A 20,220-nucleotide genomic window follows, 5' to 3' on the forward strand; every position below is an offset into this window, starting at 1 on the left:
AACAGGCAATGGATACCAGCCAAGCAGTGGGAGTGTTCCCCCAGAGCTCCCTGGCTAGCATCTCCCAGTATTCCCCATCTCAGCTCCTAGCTTACATCTCAGCTGCCAGTGTTAGCTTGTAGCTAGAGGAGCCTAGCTGCAAGGTGCTTGAATGATTTTTGATTAGGCTGCACTTCTGGAAGTGTCAAAGAGGATGAGGCACAGCATGGCTCCTGGGACCTCCTAACACCAAGACAAGTGCCCACCCATTGCACACCATGAGCCTTCCCACACCCTGCTGCAGTGCGTGAGGTGCTTCTTTGGTAAAATGTCAGCTACTAAAGATTCATGTCACAGTTCTGCCCATGATTAGCATGTCTCTTAGCTTTCCCTAAAGTGGCCTAGTTGATAAGGAAAAGTTTCCTACCAAGCTGATTCCCCACAGACCTCATCTAAAGGGTGTATCACAGCTTACAGGAAGGCATCCCAAGTTTGCTGAGATCTGCATGTGTCCTGGGCTTTTGGGCTCTTTGCTCAAGCTCCAGGTCTGCTGATGTGCTTGGTAAGACAAATCTAAGGAGGAAGGAGCTCTACCAAGTCGAGTGGCCGAGACAAACACCTTGGCGATTTCATTTTAGGACTTATTGTGCTCAGGGTTGACCTAGGACATAAATACTGTGGGTTCTTACATGCCAGCTTCCACAGACAGGAGATTCTGCCAGAGTGTCAGTGTGAACAAAAAAGTACATTTCCAGGTCTCCTGGATGTGAAGCAAAGCTTGGCTCCGGGACTGACTGTTACCAAGGCCACAGTATTTGCCTGAGCTTGCAGAGAGCCTGAAACAAGGGCTCAGAGAGTTGTTCTGCTTCCTCCTCCCCTCCAAAATGGGAAATCTCATGTGCTGACAAGCCAGGAGAACATAATAGTTCTGTATCATCCTAAGGGAGTGAGCTTTGATCGGTGGGAACTGCAGATGTTTCTGTTAACAAATATCTGAAACACTAATGAAAAAAACACCAAAGAAAAACCTTTATAATAAAGGGAATCAGATTGTATTTTTATACCCTCAAAGTTAAAAATATGCATTTCAAAATATTTACAATGACTGTATATGAAATAACCTTTGTTAATGAAACAGCAACGTACAGTACTAGAATATACCCACCAAATTGACAGTCTACATAGGAAGAGAATGTAACAGAGAGAAAGAGAGAGGGAGAGAAAGGGAGAGAGAAGTAAATAGCATTCATGCACAATCTGCACCCATATGTTTTTTGATGTTCTCTGCCTTTTAGTTATGGATGGAGTTACAGGAAGTTTTGACCTCTTGTCCCTTATAAATTCCATTTGCAACTGAGATTCTTCAAAGTGGCAGGAATGTGTGGGTTGCAGCAGTAGCAGGGCCTGACTTTCCATGCAGCGTTTCACAGGGGGACCGGACCTTGTCTTACAGAGTGGACATAAAGTTCTCTCAGCAACCCTGGGAGGTAGGTAGAGCTTTATGGAAGAATTTGGCAGATGGAAAAGCACCAGGTTAAGTGACTGGCCTAAGGTCGTGCACCAAGGAACAGAACTCAGGTTCTGTCTCATCTCTCCAAGTGTCTCATTAGGGAATACGTTTTTTCTTAACCAGTAGCATCTGCCTTTGAGATGAGCTGTGTCACAAGGTGGGACTATCAATTAATGCCATGTCCTGGGTGATAGTGTGAAAAAAAGACTGCCTACAAAAGATGTGCGATGTAGCAGTGCTGTTGTCATGTTATAGAGCCAATCAGGAGGTTTTAGTGCAGACATACACCCAAATGACTCCCTTCATGTGCATCACTGAGCAACTACATCCTCTGTAATCAGGAACCCTTGTGCACTTTCCCTCTCTTTCTCTCTCTCTCTCATGCCTGTATGTTTGTCCATCCTACCTATACCTGATTCAACCATGGGAATGTCAAATAGGAAACAGAACAGCAAAAAATTTCTGCCTCAGTTCTGTAGATATTTTTAACACCAATTTCACCTGGTTTCTATTGGGCTGTTTCTCAATTTAATGCCTTTAACCTTTCATATATATGCATATATATATATATATATAAAAAAAAATGTAACAAAAGGCCCATCCCATTTGTTTCAATGGACAAAAAAAGAGTCATAAGCCTTGCTGCCCAACCCACAAGGCACACTGAGAGATAAGTGGGAAGGGTGCTAGGAAGGGAAAAAAATGTAGCCCTCATTTTCGTGGTGCCCTTCAGTCATCACTGCTGAGCTTGACAGTTTGTAAAGGTACGATGTAACTGTGCAGAAAAGCGGAACAGCTGTCTGGGTCACTTGCAGATTTCTGGCCCAACAGCCCCAGGAGTAACTGATCAATTGCAGCTGCTTCTCCCTCATGTCGGTGAATGTGCTTCTGAGAGGATTTAGTTTTGTTAGTTATTTTTCTGTGGTGGTGGCAGTGGTTGTGATGGTGGCTGTTTCCGGTTTTTCAATAGGCCCAACAATTCTCTCAGCAGAGCAATTCTTATTCCCCATCCCCAGTAGCCAACCCTCTCCCCTGCACTCCCATCAGCCTTATTTTTTCCTAAGAACAAGGTAGAGTATGCTAATGATGAAACTGAAGCAAAAGCAGATCCAGGCCAATATGAAGCAGTAGCCGTGGTGAACTTCTCTGAACCCAGCCATCTTTGTGAACCGAGCTGTGTAAATGGAGGCTCCAATCAGAATGCACAACCCTGTAGGAAAGAAGGCAGGGAAAGAAAAAGAGTTGGAAAACACACAGAAACCAGCACTGCTGCAGGACATCTGAAATACTGGTGCCCCTCGAGATCATAATGCATATATTGTGCCATCTGAGAGATGGGCCACTGCCCATTAGGTTTGTTTTTGGAGGATTTTTCTTGGAGACATGATGACATAAGACACTTGGGACTTGTTTTGTGGGTGCCATGGGGAATAAACCTTTGTTAGGAGCGAGTCAGTAGTACTGTCTGCAGACATTTTGATGCTACATGTTGAATCCCATGAGCAGTAGCTATGTAACTACTTATTCTCCCTGCCCCCTCCTCCCAAGAAATACTTGTATGTTTCTTTTTTGTTGTCCTTCAAAGGTATTTTGCAAAACCCATTGAGGTTTTCTAATGAAAATCCAGAAATATTTTCATTATTCAAATTAAATAAGAAAAATCACTTTCCAGTTCCTCAATGCTCTATCAAAAAATTGAGCCACTGGAAACTTTCAGCTGGCTGACAGCCTCCTCCTTATGGCCACGTGTAGCTGACACGTGCTGCTACTTGTGCTCACAGAGACATTGGGAAGCATGCAGAGCCATCACAAAGGGTCCATACTTACAGCAAACCAGCATGATGGCTCCAGTGATGTAGAAACGTTTGCCTTTCTCCAGGGTGAACAGCTGGACGATGAACATGACAAGCGCGATGACGGAGAAGATGATTGAGAGGATCATAAAAGCTTGTACTGCTTTGAGGGAAGCTATGAACATAGAGGGAGCAGAGTTGAGAGGGTCAGGACTCAGCCTTGGCATTGCATACCCATGTCCTGCAAATCATCATCATTGGGAAAATGAAAATGTAACTTACCGTCATCACTGGTGGCCACTGGCAGGTGCCCGCAGCTCCTGTTACACAGTAGCCAGAGTCCTGAAGAGGCTTTTTCTGCGTTATAATAACCCACCATCCAGACCTGAAAGCAGATAAAACTTATGTCATGGGGAGGCTTCCTTGGTCTGCTGACCAGAATCATCCTGGCCTCTTGTCAGATTAAACCACGAGGGGAACAAAAGTCGGGATGTGTCAGCAACAGATGAACATCCAAAGTGGGTGGGAGATGACGGAAGGCTTGGAAAGCCAAGAGGGCATTTCGTCCAGCCAAAATACAGGGGAAATCTGTTCCCATAATACAGTGAAAATTGCTCAGATTATCCGCTCCTCTTCCAGCAGATCGCAGGGGAAGGGGAAAGCGATAAACACAGAGCAGGCGGGCACCCCAGCGCCCCTGCCGCCGTCCTCCGTGGCGAGGAGGGGGAGCCTCCAGAGCCGCCCGCCAAGGACACCGGGCCCGGCCAGCTCCGAGAGCCCCGGCGAGCCTGCCCGCTCCCGGCACCGAGGGGCAGGAAGCCGGACCCCGGCCGCCTTTCCTCAAGTCTGGCACGGCCCTCGCCGCCGCCAGGGGTCCCCCTCGCCCCGGGCACGGCGGCGCGGCGGGAAATGGCGCCCGCGCCCGCCTCCTCTTGCCCGCGGGGCCTCGCCCGGCCCCGGCCCCCGGCGGATTGCCCGCCCGGCTGAAGGGGCCGCGCCGGGGTGACACGCCGGGCTCGCCGCGGTCCCCGCCCCTAGGGCTCGGGCGGAGGCCGGGGTGGCGAGGGGCTGCTGGTGGCGCGCCGGAGGGAGGAGGGCGCTGGGTGCCCCCGGCCGCCGGTTGCGCTGCTCTGGTAGCAGTGATTGCTCAGCCGTCCCTCTCTGTTTTGGCTGCAGGGGTTTTGTATGTAATGGGAAGGTGTAATATTAAGAGGTGTGTTTATGGCTGCCTGAACAGCTCCTGCGAGCAAACTATTATCACAAAAACAGACAGGCATGGGAGACTGTATAATTATGTAACAGACTGACTGCCAGATGGAGTGATAAATATCAGTTCAAAACTATCATCTGCTAATCTTCTGTGCTCATCTCTCTCTTGTGCAAGGAGCACTCAGGTGCTGCCGTTTCTGGGATAGGGGAGTAGGAATGGCAAGCAGGGGCTGCCTTTCCGACGAGGCGCTGTGGCCAGGCTGCATGTGCTCATGCTCGACCTTCCCCACCATGGGGTCCACATGCGGACTCCTGAAGCTGAAGCCCTAAACCAGGTCATCTGATCAGAGGCTCCTGTGCTGGCAGGGAGGCAGCCTGGATCAGGTTGGTGCAAAGTCCTGGTGAATTCTACTCCTTTCTGCTCTCTGAGCATGCCCTTGACTCACCACTTTTTATTTATTCTTTGTTTTAAGTGGATGTTCCTAGTCTGTAGTTAGGAGCATCTAACAGTTGGTCTATCTGCCTGTGGTATGAAGAGCTATTGCTACAGGAGGCTACAGTGGCTCCCGGTGTCTCATTCAAGGTAGTTGCTACTTACATTGGCAATGGTGGAGACGAAGAGCATGATGACAGTGGCAATGTGGACCACAAAGATACCAGCCAGTAGCACCAACATCTTGGGTCCTTCCTAGGTGGTGTCACAGAGGCAGGGAGTTCTGGAGGAGAACAAGAACAGAGGGAGAAGATAAGGGAAGGGCTGGACTGAAGAATAGCATTACTGTAAGCTTTATTTACATGTGAGAAAACAAGTTGGTCTTAAATCCATTTTGGAAGCATGCAGTCACGAAAAAAAAAAAAGAAACCATAGGAAAAACCTTTGTCAAAATCTGCAGGGGAATTGCTCAAATGGTTAAAGAAAGCTTGGAGGTAAAGGAACCAGTCTGGGAGGAGATGTAGAACAGGGGTAGTTAGCTTGGGGACATTTTAAAAATAGCCTGAGTATATACATAGGTTGCTTAAATTGGTGTGTGGTTATGTAAAGTAAAAATGACATACTCCAGGCCTACACTCCAGGAAACTGAGTTGTTTGCCCACAGGATTCACAGAGGTCAGGCAAGATTTTCCCTTACTGATCTCCCTTTCCTTCCTCCAGCTGGTCTGGGACATTGATGGGGTTGTGGAGTGGAGGAATGCTTATTTCTTGGGTACATCAGGTGCTGAGTAGTGATGGAGAATGGATTAGGGGACTAGCCATACACAATGGCCTGCTCCATTACATGACAAGGAGAATAACGAGAACAGAAAAGCCACTGAGGTGTTCTAGGGTAGAGGAAGATGACTGATTGCTAAGGTTTGTAATAGAAACTGCCTCTGCTTCCCTTTTAAAACTCGAGGCATTCAGATCACTTTATTACTGCAATAAGATTCTCTTGTAATGCAAATTCTTTTTTTTTCTTTTTTGCCTCTGTACCCTGCAAGCTTTTACTTTTTTTAAGATTCCCTGTCATTGATGAGCATGTGATTGGAAAGACAAGGCATATGGGGGGAAGGGAATGTATTTTGCATAGCTCTTATGACACTGTTCATCAAGGCTGTTGAGCTCTTCTGTGAGACTATGAACTACAAGGAACAAAGTTTCAGCTGTGAGAGTGCAGGCACTTCACTCAAAGTGAGAGAACATGTTTCCCCTTCTTCCAAGCATTTACTAGTATCTGGGCAATAGAACCACAGAAATAAGGCAGAAAAGATTTCTAAGTCCGCTCTGCGGCCAGTGAAAGACTGCTTCCTAGAAAGTTCACAACGCTGCTTTGCCCTATCTCTTGGTAGAACTGAAGAGCAGTATCAAATGTTTGATTAATGTTGGCTGTCAAGTTATTTTGGTCTAGGTGACTCAGATGAAGTTTGATGCTGTCACCTTTTGTATAGGGTGTGGTGACATTGTCATGGAACAGCACAATTACATTTTATGATGTCTTTCATGCAACCTGTGACAAAAAGCTTTGTAAAGTCCCATAAATATTTTTTTCTCTTACTCACTGACTCCACCTTCTCCACTCCCTTTCTTTCCTCTCATTGTGGCCATGTATGGGGGTATATTCCTGTAAAGTGCTGCAGCTCTTCCTTTCCCTGCTCTGGATACATATTTCCCAGGGGGGAAATATGCCTACCTCAGCGGGTGGGCAGGCTTCTCCAGCAGTGGTTCTTTGTCTGAACTAATCCATTAGGTAATAAGCAAGTGAAATTCCTAGAGTTCAGGAGCCCAGGGAAACAGCTCTGTTAGGTCACTTCCTCCCCCCCCCCCCCCCCCGGCAAGATTATTCTTTAAAGCACAGATTAGGGCTGGTGCTTGGTCCCATCTCTTCAGCAAGAACTTGGCAACCATAAGGTTTCCTTCACTTGGAAGATCTCTCTAGAGCTGGGTAGCCCTGGCTTGCTGAACATGTGCCTGGCTTGCTTGTCTGCTTTGGGATGTCCTAGCAAACTCCTCATACTCTAGGGCTTGATTTTCCTAGCTGGCTGGGCACTGATGGCAGCTTCTCTTGTCACAGGCACTGGAGCACGTGCCTCCCTTAGTGATGATCTTGAAGGAAGTACAGCCTTCTTAGAAGATCCTCTCTGACTGTAGTGAGAGTCATTTGGGTGTTCATCAATGCTAAAAAACAGGCTCTCAGGACTATGCAGAGGCTGCCTCATAAACACATCTGACAGAAGTATCAACCCCCTTCTCTCCACTGATTGCAAAAGGAACCAGGGTTTCAAAATGCTGAGTGGCATCTGATCTGGATAACTTCACTGTGCCACTCTACCTTAAGCTGAGAAGCTATTGCTGTTACCATGATTAAATTATGTATCTGTAGCAGGTACCTTGAACAGAGCCTCTGAGTCAAATCCTCCCATCCCTTTAACTACCAATCATCCATGTTTCTGATTACCTTGGTTCTTACGCAAGTTGTAAGCAGTGTTATTGCTGGTGTGGTATATTGGTAGGTATACACCAAATTGTGGCAGATTTGCCTGCTTGTGCCTTTGCAAACAGTGGCTGAACTTTCTTCCTTTCCTGGATGGACATATTTTTCCAGGTCTCTTTAAAAAAGAATTTAGCAGTTTTTTTGCCTATTATTTTTGACCTTCAAAAAAGCCCTGCACTTGAAAGACTAAAAGCCTACTTTCCTGACACCCTAAAGGACTAGAACAGTCATTTTTAAATGCATCTTCTGTTTGCTTTCAGAAAGGAAAATGAGGGAAAATGTTACCTTTCAATGTGAAGAAAAAAAGAACTTTGACCAGCACGTTTTTTTTTTTAAAAAAGAACCTTTTTTTCCTTTGCTTTTTCTGCCCAGTTCTTGCACTGCTTGAGAGCACTGTTAGTTCAGGTGCTTTCAGTGTACCCACTTCCTGTGAACGTCAGCACCTCTCCCTGAATACACATGCTATATCAAATGCAAACTCCCCAGGGAATATATGTTCACAGCTTAGTTTTGGTTCTTTGTGAGTTAAAACACAAGCCTCCCTGTCTATTCATTCACTTTCCTCTTCCTTCATCTCTCCCTGCCTTTTAAATAAAACACTAGAGAACAATCCCGAAGAAGCAGTGGGTGAAAGAAAGGCATTGAAATAGAGTCATTGCTATCTCTGACTGTACGACATGAACTTTTCCTCCTGTTAAACAGAAGCTGGCAGAGCTGTGGTGACTGACAGGGTATTCTTTCCATTTGTTAATTGTGAGACATCTTTCTCCGCTACAGGGTGGGGTCACATTGCTGAAGCAACAGGACACAATTGCATGCAAATACCTTTTCTTCCATTCCCCTACCTAAACTGCAGCTGGATTTGGAGATCCTCAGGCTCTTCTTGGACTATGAGTCAGTCTTAGCCTTCCTGGAGCTGCCATTTTTTTCCACTGACTCACCCTAAAGCTCTCAAAACTACAATTATTTAACCCTGCAAGCATTCAGGACAATCTGTCCTTTCTAGGGCTGCTTCTCAAGAACCAGTCAAGCAACCAGGCAGTGAATTCTGCAGTGAGCCTCCTGATACATCTTCCTGAGGAGAGACCCAGGCTATGCAAAGAAAAAACAGGACTGAGACATAAGAGTAGAATGACTACTGAGGTAGGACAGGCTGGTGGGGAGGAAAGGGCCAAGGTCATGCACCTGTTGACCAGCCTGGGCGAGTCAGGAGAGAAGATCTGTGCACTGATGACAATGGACTGAGTTTCCTTTCCTGGGCTGAATATTGAGGAGAAATGACAAGCTCCACCAGCAGTACTCATGAATTACAATTGCTGTAGCAGTCTTCAACACAGACTCAGACTCTGTCTATGTAGGGACTATTTCTCTATCCATGGAGGAATGCACATGCTGGGAAACAACACACAGCTCTGCTGCACCCCAGTTCAAGTTCAAGCAGGCAAGCATTGTCCATTAAAATAAATTTTCTCATGCAGGCAAAATACAGTCCTCTGTATATGCTCTCTGTCTAGTTAAGTGTTTTGGATCCTTGTATCTGGAGAGCAGTCTGGAGAAGTGAGTCCTTGCCGTTGGTTTACTGCTTAGCATAGCATCAGGGTGGAATGCAAAGTGCCACTTGGAGATATAACAGGGGCCTGTGATATGGTTCCTCAAAAACAGGGAATGGGTTACTCAAGAGGACAAGCCAGATTAGGCAGTGGTCTTTGCTTATGACAGAAGGTGCATTGCAGTGAAAGGAGTAGAGGGGAAGTATACAGGATGTTTCCCTGTTTGGAGGTTTCCTTCCCTCTTCTTCTCTATCTTCCCTGCCTCCTTTCCCAGGAAAGATCGGGTTGTTTGGGGTGAAAAATCTGAGCACTTTCAACTAAATCTGAAGTATTTTAGATTTGAAATTCCCTAAGGGATGTAGCTCATCTGACTTCTATTCCAGTTCTCTCTGAACTGAAGTTCCTGCTTGGGACTACCTCTCCCAGGGTGACTTGGAGAGGTGTACTGTGGGAGATGCTGTCTGAGGGGAGGGCTCAGCCTATAGAGGCTAGGAGGATAGGACATCTAAATGCACCTCCTGTGTGCACTGTGGTGACCTTTGACTTCCCTAAAAATCAGGTTTTCAGCTGAAGTCCTTTGAGTTTGAGACATTCGATTTTTCAACAAAGGAAAGATGGCAATTTTGGTGAAAGGACATACACTTTTGGCAAGAACATCATTAAAAATCATTGTAGATTTGTCACCAGGCCTTTGGTAACAGATTGAGAGCAGTTGTAATGAAAGAAATTCTGCCACTCCCAGCTGCCGCCATCGAATATAAGTAATGCAGTTACTGCATAGCTGACTATGTCAGATCAGTGGTCCATTTCATCCAGTACATTGTCTCTGATGGTGGCACTAGGAAGTCCAATATTTAGGGAGAGCATGGTGGCAAAGAGTCACACTGCATAGGTACAGGAATGCTGATGGTTCAAATCAGGGCCAAGGCCATTTGGAAAGGAAGGGGAAAGTTAGTGAGGAAGGGACAGAAAAGAAAAATTATTTGATGCTATTTGAGACAACACAAACTACCGGCTGTATCACTGGTGCATTCCTCAGTGCAAAGCCAACCTACAAATAGGAATGCTGCTGTGATCAGTATGGGAAATCTCAGAATAGGGTAAAAACTTCTGCAGAGTTTGTAGATCTGCCTTTGAGTGAGCTGAAGCCTTGACTGCATCTTAGTCCCGCTACAATTACATGCCTTGCTGTGTGAAGTGAGTGCGAGTTCTCATCATGCCCAGGCTCATTTGGCAGGCTGCATGGATGGTAAGGTCTCTGTGACATTCTGGTGGGGTGGTGATTTTAGACCCATCACATTGGTATCAAAAAGCTCATGACAACTTTAAACAACCACAGGAAATGGTCTTTTTGTTTTTGCCCTTTTCTCTGCTTCTTACTTCACATCCAGCTGAAACGAGAGTCCTCGCTGACTCTGGACTTTTATAGACCACTCTATGCCAACCCTACTGTTGAGAACTTGGTTTGACACACAGGCCTGACTCAGTTTACAAGTCAGATACTTTTAATAGAGATGTAGATGAGTAGGCAGGTACCTCTGGCAAGAGATTTCACATGTCTGTGAAAAGGGTTGGGCAGGAGGTGTATGTGAGCACACAGTGACCTTTGGAGCCTCTGTTTTATGGCAATGAGTTAAGAAGATTTTGCACATGCATGGGTGCTACCTGTGCTGACCAGATAGGGTACAGCAAAGCTGTAGAAGTAGCAGATGAATGTGAACATGAAGGAAAGTGTAGAGTAGCCCAAGGGGTTACAACTGAAAATAAGAAAATAGGCCTACGCAAATGGAAGGTTTTGTCTGGTTCTTTGGAAGCATTTCCTGGTGATGTGTTCTCCAAGGGATCGGGGGAATTGTCTTCCCAAGACAGTGGTGAAGCTCAGCATGTGAATCATTTCTTATGGGACCAGACAAAGACCCCAAGAATGCACCCTTAGGAATGTACCTCCTCTTGCTGCAAGATGCAAGAGGGAGTCAGAAAAGATGACACACAAGGGTTTTCCAGCTTTTAGGCTCATGATTCATCTGAGAGTGGGGAAATGTCACAGGTCCTAGGGCAAACACTGAGAAATTGGCATTTTCTCAGGAAGAAACCACCCTGGAGCACTCAGCCATGTGACAAGATCAACAGAAACTCCAGAGCTCGCTTGGTTGTAGGAAGGGGAAGAGACAGCTGCCTGGGGTCTGGCAGGCAGCCAACAGCCACTGCTGGAGGAAAACGCTGTAACGCTGTCACGCTGTCACTCCTTACACTTTGGTACGCCAAAGAGGGACTGGGAGTGATGAATGGAGAGTAAGAGAGAGGGTGGGGAATGAGAATTCAAAGCTAACAGGAAGCACAGAAGTGTCCCTCTGCACCTATTGAGGTACGTTGGGGAGCATCCTCACCCCCTTAAGCATTGGATTTTAGCTCCCTGGATGAGTTACTTAGACATAGAGAAAGGCTGGGAGCTACTGGGACTTGTAGTGGTTCTGAAAAGATGCTGGGATGAGGTAGAGTGTGTAGGGGTGTGTATCTGCAGCTCGGTATGGCTCCCTCTATGAATGGGAGTATGTTTGTGGTTTCTCTGTGAGCAGAACTGAACCCTGTGTGAGTGTGTTTCCTTGCTTATGATTTCCTTCTGGGTGCACATATTTACCTGTGTGAGTTTGACACTGTCAGTGCCCACGTGGGAGAAACTATCTGACATCTCTGACAGGAAAGTTGAGATTACAGTATGGTGTCAGCAAAAATTCATGTATTATTCACGCTAGGTGACCCTGCTTGAGCAGGGGGGTTGGACTAGATGATCTCCAGAGGTCCCTTCCAACCTCAGCCATTCTGTGTGATTCTGTGATTTCTGCTGGGACTTTTTTTTCCCTTTCACTAGCCTTTAGACAGAAGTGGAAGGTCTGTGGAGCCCCCATTTGCTGTACTTTTAGCTGCATTTGTGAATTAAAACTGCAAATCTCTGATTTGCATAGACAATTTCCTAAAGATCTTCCTTTTTTTTCAATGGAGGATGATTCTGAAAAAGAAATGACTCCTCATCAGATAGCCTCCCTTTCCCCAGAGACTGGAAAACTTGCCAACCTGCCAGTATCATGTATGCCAAGCTGCGCTGAGATCAGCATGACTTAGGCATATGAAGAGTCTGATGTTTTGGGTCACTGTGCCTCCAGGGTGTCCCATTCCTGCAAACCAGCTTGGGAAAGACTGTGCAGGATTGAATTGCAAAATTGTTTGATAGTTCCTTCTTTCAACCCACAGTACAGGAGTGATGGGTGGGTGGCGTGAGTAAAAGATTAATTCCTATGCATAAAGCAAAACAAAAGGATGTTGTGCAGCCTGGAGTAAGTCTGTGCTCTTTGTAGGGCAGTGTACAGGCAGTCATGTAGTATAGTGCCCTGTCTGACTTTGAAAGGGCTGCTTACATCTGTGATTAGTATGGGCTAGCAGAACCATGTAAAACAAGGGTTATTCCAGCTCACGTTATATGCAGAAATGGCTTCCACAAGATGTCAGGAGAGAATTCCCCCCTCGCGGGGCAGACTGTGCTGTCTGCAGTTTGTGGAGGCCAGCTAGCAGGCGGGCTGCCTCAGCCCTCTAAGCAGGCATGGCCAGTGGCTGCGCCAGCTGCACAACCCAGCTTCTCTTCAGTAATGGGCCCAGTTCCTTCAGCTGGCCTTCACCAGTGCCCTGACCCGTCTGCACCCTGCTCTGAGGGTTTTGCTGCTCTCTTCTCTTGCTCCCATTGCTCTCCCTGCCTTTTCGAGGGGCTTGTTCAGGCCCTTAGGGGAGGTGTCGCTCAGGAACGAGAGGAATGTGGACTCTGGACCGGATTGTGGCAGCTGCTTTTACAACTCCCCTACTTGAGCAGACTCTGCCCTGCAAGAGCAAAGGGGCAGCAAAGGCCCTCGCCCCAGATTTCCTCTAATCTGAAGGTATTGCCAGGTGGCCTCACATAGTGATAGCTAAGCCCTGGGTATGAGTCATTGCTCACCTGCCTTCAGCCACTCCAATACTCACAACTCACTGCGTTTCTCTGCATGGCTGGGGATGAGCTAGCCTAGGATCATTGGGCTCTCACCATGGGCGTCTCCCCATGCCTGCCAAACAGACTGGTTTTCATATGGAGGAAAGGGGATAAATCTTAACCATGAGCTCGGCAAGCTGGTCACTCCCTTGGGGAAGGTGGGTTTTGGAGCTGAGCTGTCCTAGCCTGTTCCTCTCTACCATGACAAGGCATGGGTCACATTTGGTCTTACTGAGAGAGCAGCTTCCATGTACTCTCTGCCCTGCTGCAAACAGTTCAGGAGGAGGAAGAGAGTACATGGGGCTGCAGATTTGGCCAGAATTTGGTTTGTGCATTATCCAGCTGTTCAAACTCAGGAGATACTTTCCAAAACGCTCCTGGCAGGGTTTACCAAAATTGTGCTCCAGATAGCAGCCCCCAGATGTGCTTCTTTGCTGCCCTCTCTGGGAGTGTACCAGCAGAAAGCAGTATAAGAAAAAAAGCACTCTAGGTTTCCCTCTGGAAAGTTTATATGGTGAATTGCAGCTGGAGCCTTTGCCATGCTGTGGGATGTCTGGGTGTGAACTGGCTCTGACAAAGGATCTGTGTAGTCACATTTGTGCTGAGCTGAGGTGGTTAGGCGCATTTATTGAGGGCCAGTATTGCAGCACTGTGACTATCGGTTAGCTATCAGCTACTTAACAGTCATAGCAGGAGTTGTCAAATGAGCAGGGCCGTGGAGAATAGCTTCCTTTTCTGTGCATGCTGCTTTGTCTCAGCAAGAGTTTACACCTGCAGAAAACACTAGTGAAGTACAAGGAATCCATTTCTCTATGTGGAGATAGGAAACCCACTTCCTCATCCTCCCTTTGGAGGTGCAAAAGAGCACCTCTGGGCTCGTAGTTCTCCCTGTCTTGAAGGAAGGGTAAAGAAATCTCATCTTTTAGCCAGTTTTCATTAGTCTTTTGCATGAGAACAGGAAGAAGGAAAAAAATTGAGTGCCACACCCTGCAGCCTGCCCTGTACTGTATTGGGTTGCAGTCCTCTTACCTCCCTATTGAAGGGTAAAGGCATAGGAGCCCTTTGAAATCTAAGGGGTCTAACAGGGATACTTTTTGCCTAGTAGGGCATTTGAGGGTCTGAGGGCAAATACCGGTCTAGCATTAGTCAGGTCCGTCCCTGTTTGCCATCAGGTGTAGCACTCAGTGAAGAGAGCACCCATCCACAGCCAAAGAGACTAGGGCAAGAGGGAAAATGTGCTGTGGAATGGGGTCTTGGGTCTGTGATCTGTGACTGATGGGGCTTATGAAGCCCGGTGGGAGAAGGCAGAGCTAAAGAAGCAGGCTGTACCCCCCCACACACTCCTGCCACTTCTTTTCTGAGGAAACTCAAGCAAGTACAGGCTGAGTGCCATGGGCCAGCCTTGCAGCAGAGGGGGTTGTGAATAGAGAAAAAGATTCATGCTTGTAGCAAATCCCCCCCCCCCCGCCTCATTATAAGCTAGGCCCCAAGGTGGGTCTTTTGCCAAACAATGCTGGTTATTATCAGCAAATCTCCCAGAACTCTTTCAAAACAACCTCTGCTCCACCCCAGGCTTGCAAACAGTAATTCTTGCATGCACTTGCATTGCTTACACACTGCAAAATTGAAAGACCACCAGCTGGGCCAGCAGGACTGGTTTTCCAAGCCCAGCACTCTCTGTCCTCAGCAGGGTAGTGGGGAGCACTAGCAACCCTGCAGCTCTTGAGACACCCACCCTAGAACTGGGTTTTTCTCCTTGGGGCCCCATATCCCTTGTCCCTTAGTGTTCCCTTGGGTGTGGCTCAACTCCATCTCTTTCAGATGTCTGCCTCAGGATGGCACATGCCCTGTGAAGATGCCCAGCTCTCACACGAGGGTAGCCTAGCTGAATGTTTAAGTGATTAGTCATAGCTGTGGGAGGAGCCTTCCCCGGGAGCCTGCTGTATGTGCACATGCCATGCCTAGCATAAAGGAGCTGTGTTTCAGGGTATGCTTCTAGGCACTGCAGTTTTGATGCTTTTTGTATGCTGATCCCCAGTGGAGTGACTGGAAATAAACTTTCTTTAAGCCCACCCTCTCTCAGTGCACACACTGTCCCTAGATTTGACGGTTGTGTGAGGTGAGCTGGGTGGGGGAAGTAGTGGAGGCATTCAGCTGACTTAAAATCCTGTTATCATAGGAACAATAGCTGATGGGCTCCATGTTTTTGCATTTTTCATGCCCAGGTCCCTCTTCTATGTTTGCTCAGAAAAGAATCACACTCCATCCTGAAATGTCAAGTGGGCAGTCCCTGGGCAAAATTGCTCTCAGAGGTGCCTTGAGGAATTCAAAGCTTTTGAGTGAAAGTTGCTCCTGGCCACAGATATTTTTTTAGAAACTGATTTCATTATTGATCATGGTAGAAGACAGCTTCCCAAAATGTGTTCCACCCAGCACTATTGCTAACTAGCCTGGAAATACTCACTGCCTCAGCCAGCTTTCTTACCACTGAAACACATCTGTTTCTCAGGCAGGAGGCACCTCTGCATGACCGAACCACAAGCAATAGGGCCAGAAGGGACCTCAAGAAGTGACTAAGTGCATCCTACTGCCACAAGGTAAGATCAGTTCAGCTTCTCAGCCATTTGTATAGAACTGTCCACAGCATCAACCCCAGCCCCAGTGATTCCCAGCTGGACTGATCTCAATACTTCTTCAGTCTCTTTTGGAAGCATGAAACTGTGCAGGGGAGGGCTGGGTTTCTGCAACAGGAACCAAAGCCTAGTGCCAATAAAGTGGCTTTGCTCCACTCCCTTTCTCACACCTCAGAAATAGTTCAGGGATTTGACTGCAGGATAAAAACTATAGCAGAGAGATGAAGTTAGAGAATTGGTGAAAAAGGGGAGGGAGGAAGGGGAAGAGTGCATGGAAAAGGCAGGTGAATAGAGAAAATTACCAGTCTGTGCAATCCTACACTTTCCATCATCAGAGCCTCCTCCCACACCCAATCATGCAGCCCATTGTGCTCTTAGCAATTCCACCCTCTCCCTCACTTCATCTCTCAGTGCTCCCCACTCCGGGGTCTGTGCTGCCAAGGAAAGCATTGCATGCATTTCTACTGATTGCATGTCATTGGTTAAGTAAGAACTGGGGCTTGGCTTCAGGCTCGGGAGTTGGAACCCCAATACAAAGAGAAAGAGAGGTCCTCTCTGTTGTACCCCAATGCCTGCACCTTTAGGGCTGTTCAGACTTCTCTTGGAACAATCACTGTTATTTGAAATTAGAGCTTGGCAAACGGCTGATGGAGGGGGAGAAAAAACACAGATGTGCAGAAAAATATGAGGCAAAAGCCAGAAGTGCTGAACCTGCAGCCCTAATTTCAATGAGACGTTTTTCCACGTTTCTAAACAATGCCATTCAAAGAGAATGTGGTAACTCCTACACCACAGCGGGCTCAGGTTGGGCTTTTGGTGCCTTTGTCCCAGCTGCACATGCCCTGGAGGCAAGAATAACATTGCAGTAGCCTGTGCTCTGTGATTGCAACCATAGCGCCTTGCAGTATTACTCTGCCCGGTGATGCAGCTGGATTTCAAAGTAAAAACTGAAAGGATAAGGTGCGTCCCTTAGCAAGCGCAAATGCTGAGTTGTAGAGAGCCGGTGGAGCAAGGGAGAAAAGCAGGCTGGAGCCGCTGGTTTAGGGGATCAACCACCAGTAAGTGAGTAAAGTTGCTAAGAATTTTCAGGAGAAATTCTTACCGTGTGGGCTGGGGCCGGTCCTGGCACCTGTGGAAGCAGGAGCGTGCTGGGCTGCAGTGCTGTTGTCCTGCAGTACAGAGCTGTAGTGAAGGGGAGTTACCTGGTGGTGGTTTAAGTTTCCTCTGGTGGTGTGCAAGGGTGGTGTCTTTCCTCTCTGTTTTAAAGGAGTTACTATGAATCAGTCTGCCTTTAAAGAGAGGGAGAAGAAAAAAAAATTAATAAGCTACGCCCTGCTTTGTTGGCAGGGAGTCAAGAGTCGCTGGGAGGAAACCAGCGATTCAAAGAAATCTGTGTAGGGTTGCGTCTGACTCAGTGTGCCGTACAGAGACCGCAGTCTGGAAAAAAGACTGACGCTGATCCAGCTGAGTAATAGAGGCCCACAACAGCATCTGTTTATAAAACTGAACTTCTGGTTGCCATAAAAAAAATGTATAGTTACACATGTGGCAATGAGACTCCAACAATACAATTCACTCAAACAAACAAACAAATGGTTGGTAAGGGGCATAGGAACGCTGGGTGAGTCACCGCATCTCCCACCCCTCTGCTGTATTGGAGGAGAAATTGCTGAGGTTGGCAGTGCGAGGGAATGCAAATCTGACCTGTGGGATGGGGATGGACAAGACTTTTGGGAATATACCAAAGAACAGAGGTGCTCAAAATGCAGCACTCTGGCCTGGTGGTAACTGGAGCAACTTGTTGGCCAGATGGTGGTGGTTTGCTTCCACAGAGAGAGTGCAGGCAGTGAAGATGAAATAGGGAGACTGTGATTCACAGTTTTCTGAGGTCAGCGCTTCTTGTCAATTTAAAGCCCTCTAAAAATAGATACTTTACGTTTGCAGAGAAGTGACTGGTGTAGCTCTCGTGGATGTTACAGGCAAGATTGAGCAGGGATGTGCCTGAGATGTGGGTGTGGGGGGAAAAAGTTCATGAGAGAGCATCTGGGTTAAAATGAAATCCATGTTGTGATAGAGTTGGTGATCTGCTGCTGTAAGGAATCAAGCCTGCCTTTGCAGAGGCCCAGGAAGAGATGAGCAGATACTAATAAAATACCTGTCTAAGGCCTTTTCTTCTTTAATGAGGAGGACATTGGATTGCTTTTATTCAAAAGAGAAAGCTGCTGCTCTTTGAAGTCTGCACAGATTAGAAGACCTTGCTGTTTTTCATATTATTCCCTCTCTCTGGTTTTATTGATACAGGTCTGGTCCCAGGCTGATTTTAGAGTATTGCAACCAGGCTGAAAATGGAGCTGTGGATGAAACAGCAGAAAAGATGACATACATATGGTGGGCCAAGACACCATGCCTGGGTAATCCCATGGGAATTTTGCCACTGATGGCAAATAAAGACAGGATTTTGTTCCCCAAGGGTAGAGTATAATGCAGGTTAGAATGTGCTTTTTTGGGTGATATTCATCAATAAGATGTCCAGGGAAAGGAAAACATATTTGCTTAACCTGCAGAAGGAGCTGGCATTTGCATTGTGCTGCACAGCCCATCTGCCCTTCCCTGTTCCCCCAGCACAGTTTATTGGAGTGAGGGATGCTTGGCTCAGCAGTGAAATACTGGAGTGCAAAGTTGTAAAGAAGGGCTCTGTGAAACAGAGTTCAGCTGTGGTGGTGCATCCTCTTTGCTCCAGATCTGTTCACAGGTGACCAGCCACCTGCCACAGGGCACTACCTGCACACTCGCATGCAGAATTTCTGGTCTAGGACCAACCAACACTAACAGCTGGGTCCAAAGCACACTCACATGGGACAACTATAGTGGAGTCTGCTAAGAAGTTGAATATGAAGTGACCTGTGACCAGCGAAGCATTGTTTGTCAGGAGAAAGCAAATTCATTTTGTACAAATTGCTCCCTGGCCTGGGAGGCCGTGTCAAGCAATGGCCAGCATCAGACGCTTCATAGGAAAGTACCAGGCTTCTGCAGTGTCAGCAACAACTTGCCCACAGAGATGTTTCTTCCTAGCTCTTCATCTGGAAATGTTGATGCCCAGTCAGCAGAGTAAACAAAAGTCACTGGACAGACCACAAAAGCTGTGACTGTGGCACTGGAGGAGCACTGGTATCCTGCCAGCAATTGGCTTCATCCCTGTTGTTACACCTGTCAAGCTGGATGTCAGAGTGGGTAACAGCGAGTGCCAAGTGAACACTAGTGCAGAGAGCTGCTCTTGTTTGGGAGCAATGCTCCATGTAGTCAAAATGGTGGTTAAGGAAGTGAGGGAGTTCCCCTAACGTCAGGGTACTATGAGGTCAAGGGAGAGCTCAAGTTCCACTGGGAAAATTGGTAGCTTTTTTTGGAATATTTCTGTCCTTGCATCCATCTGTCCTTCTGAGCAGGGAGACAGGGTAGAAATGAGAGAATACACGGCTTCCTCCTACCTATAGGAAAAGATAGGAGAGCATTTTAAGTTGATGAGACCTGCTGTGTTTTTCATAGCTGTTCATCTGTGGATGAAATGTTAAAAGGCCTTTATGTGTGCATGAGGGAGAACCAGCCATATCCACCCATCTAGAGAAGAGGCTAGTTTTTCTATGTGCCTCTGGCAACTTCTCCCTTTAGGGTGTGTGGTGTTTACAATGCAGGTTGCAATGGAAAACCCATGACGTGAAAAGTCTCATCATGGGATCAAAAGTCTAAAGCACATTTGCCGGTTTGACATGCTAAGTTGAATTGCCTAAGATCCTCACACAAAAATTCATCTTGTTCCTTGGTCTAATTATCACCCATTTCACAGGCTTTTCTGAATGCCTACAGCCAACTAATAGGAGGCAGTCAGGTTGAAGCTGTGAGGAGAATTTAAGCTGTGGGAACCTGGATTGGCATTTCTGCGGGCAATGAGAGGGTGAAACTTTCCCACGCGTGCCATGCCTTTGCTGAAGTTCTTCCCAAACAAGCTGCTTGCAGCTGCTTAATGTCTGCTTGTTTTACCATGCAGTATACATTCGCAGACATCACTACTATGTATGAACAGTAGTTCTTGGTGTAACAAGAGCATCAGCAGTGACATTAGATAAGACAGACAAACATTAAGCTTTGACAAGCCCTGTTCAAAGAAGTAATGGACTATAAGGAAGGGAGATGAAGTGTGACATTAGGAGAGGAGGAGACGTGGTCAGACTCAGCTGGAAGCATCCAGAATAAATCGTTTCTAGAAAGGGAATACCAGAAGAAATAGGCTGTTTTCACCCCTTTCTTTCTTTGATTTCAGAATCTGTGCCTGGGAGAGGTTTGTATCTGAGTTCTCATGGGATGCCTTCAAGTATAAATTCAACAGGACATACATGTGGTATTCAAGTGAGCTTTTTTGGATAACTAGCTGCAAACACACACTGTATATTAAGTCCCCCCAGTCTAAACATCATGTCATTCCACCTAAAGATACTTGACCCTTTCCCTCTCTCCCAAATGTGTTTACTGTGTGCCACATCGTGCTTGTTTGTTGCAGGGCACAACAG

At 46.9% G+C, this 20,220-nt stretch overlaps 1 protein-coding gene across 1 annotated transcript; it reads right to left on the reverse strand.

The window, feature by feature from the left end:
- Window positions 1–1,008: 1,008 nt before the first annotated feature.
- Window positions 1,009–16,928, reverse strand: EMP1 (epithelial membrane protein 1). Its single transcript, XM_013948004.2, has 5 exons — window positions 16,761–16,928; window positions 5,090–5,207; window positions 3,565–3,667; window positions 3,317–3,457; window positions 1,009–2,699 (listed from the first exon to the last, which is right to left on the reverse strand). Exons 2-5 carry the CDS (start codon window positions 5,165–5,167, stop codon window positions 2,539–2,541), a joined length of 483 nt encoding a protein of 160 aa, XP_013803458.1. The 5' UTR covers window positions 5,168–5,207; window positions 16,761–16,928; the 3' UTR covers window positions 1,009–2,538.
- Window positions 16,929–20,220: the final 3,292 nt, after the last annotated feature.

This window comes from Apteryx mantelli, chromosome 1 (genome assembly GCF_036417845.1).
Source record: "Apteryx mantelli isolate bAptMan1 chromosome 1, bAptMan1.hap1, whole genome shotgun sequence".
Lineage (NCBI taxonomy): Eukaryota > Metazoa > Chordata > Aves > Apterygiformes > Apterygidae > Apteryx > Apteryx mantelli.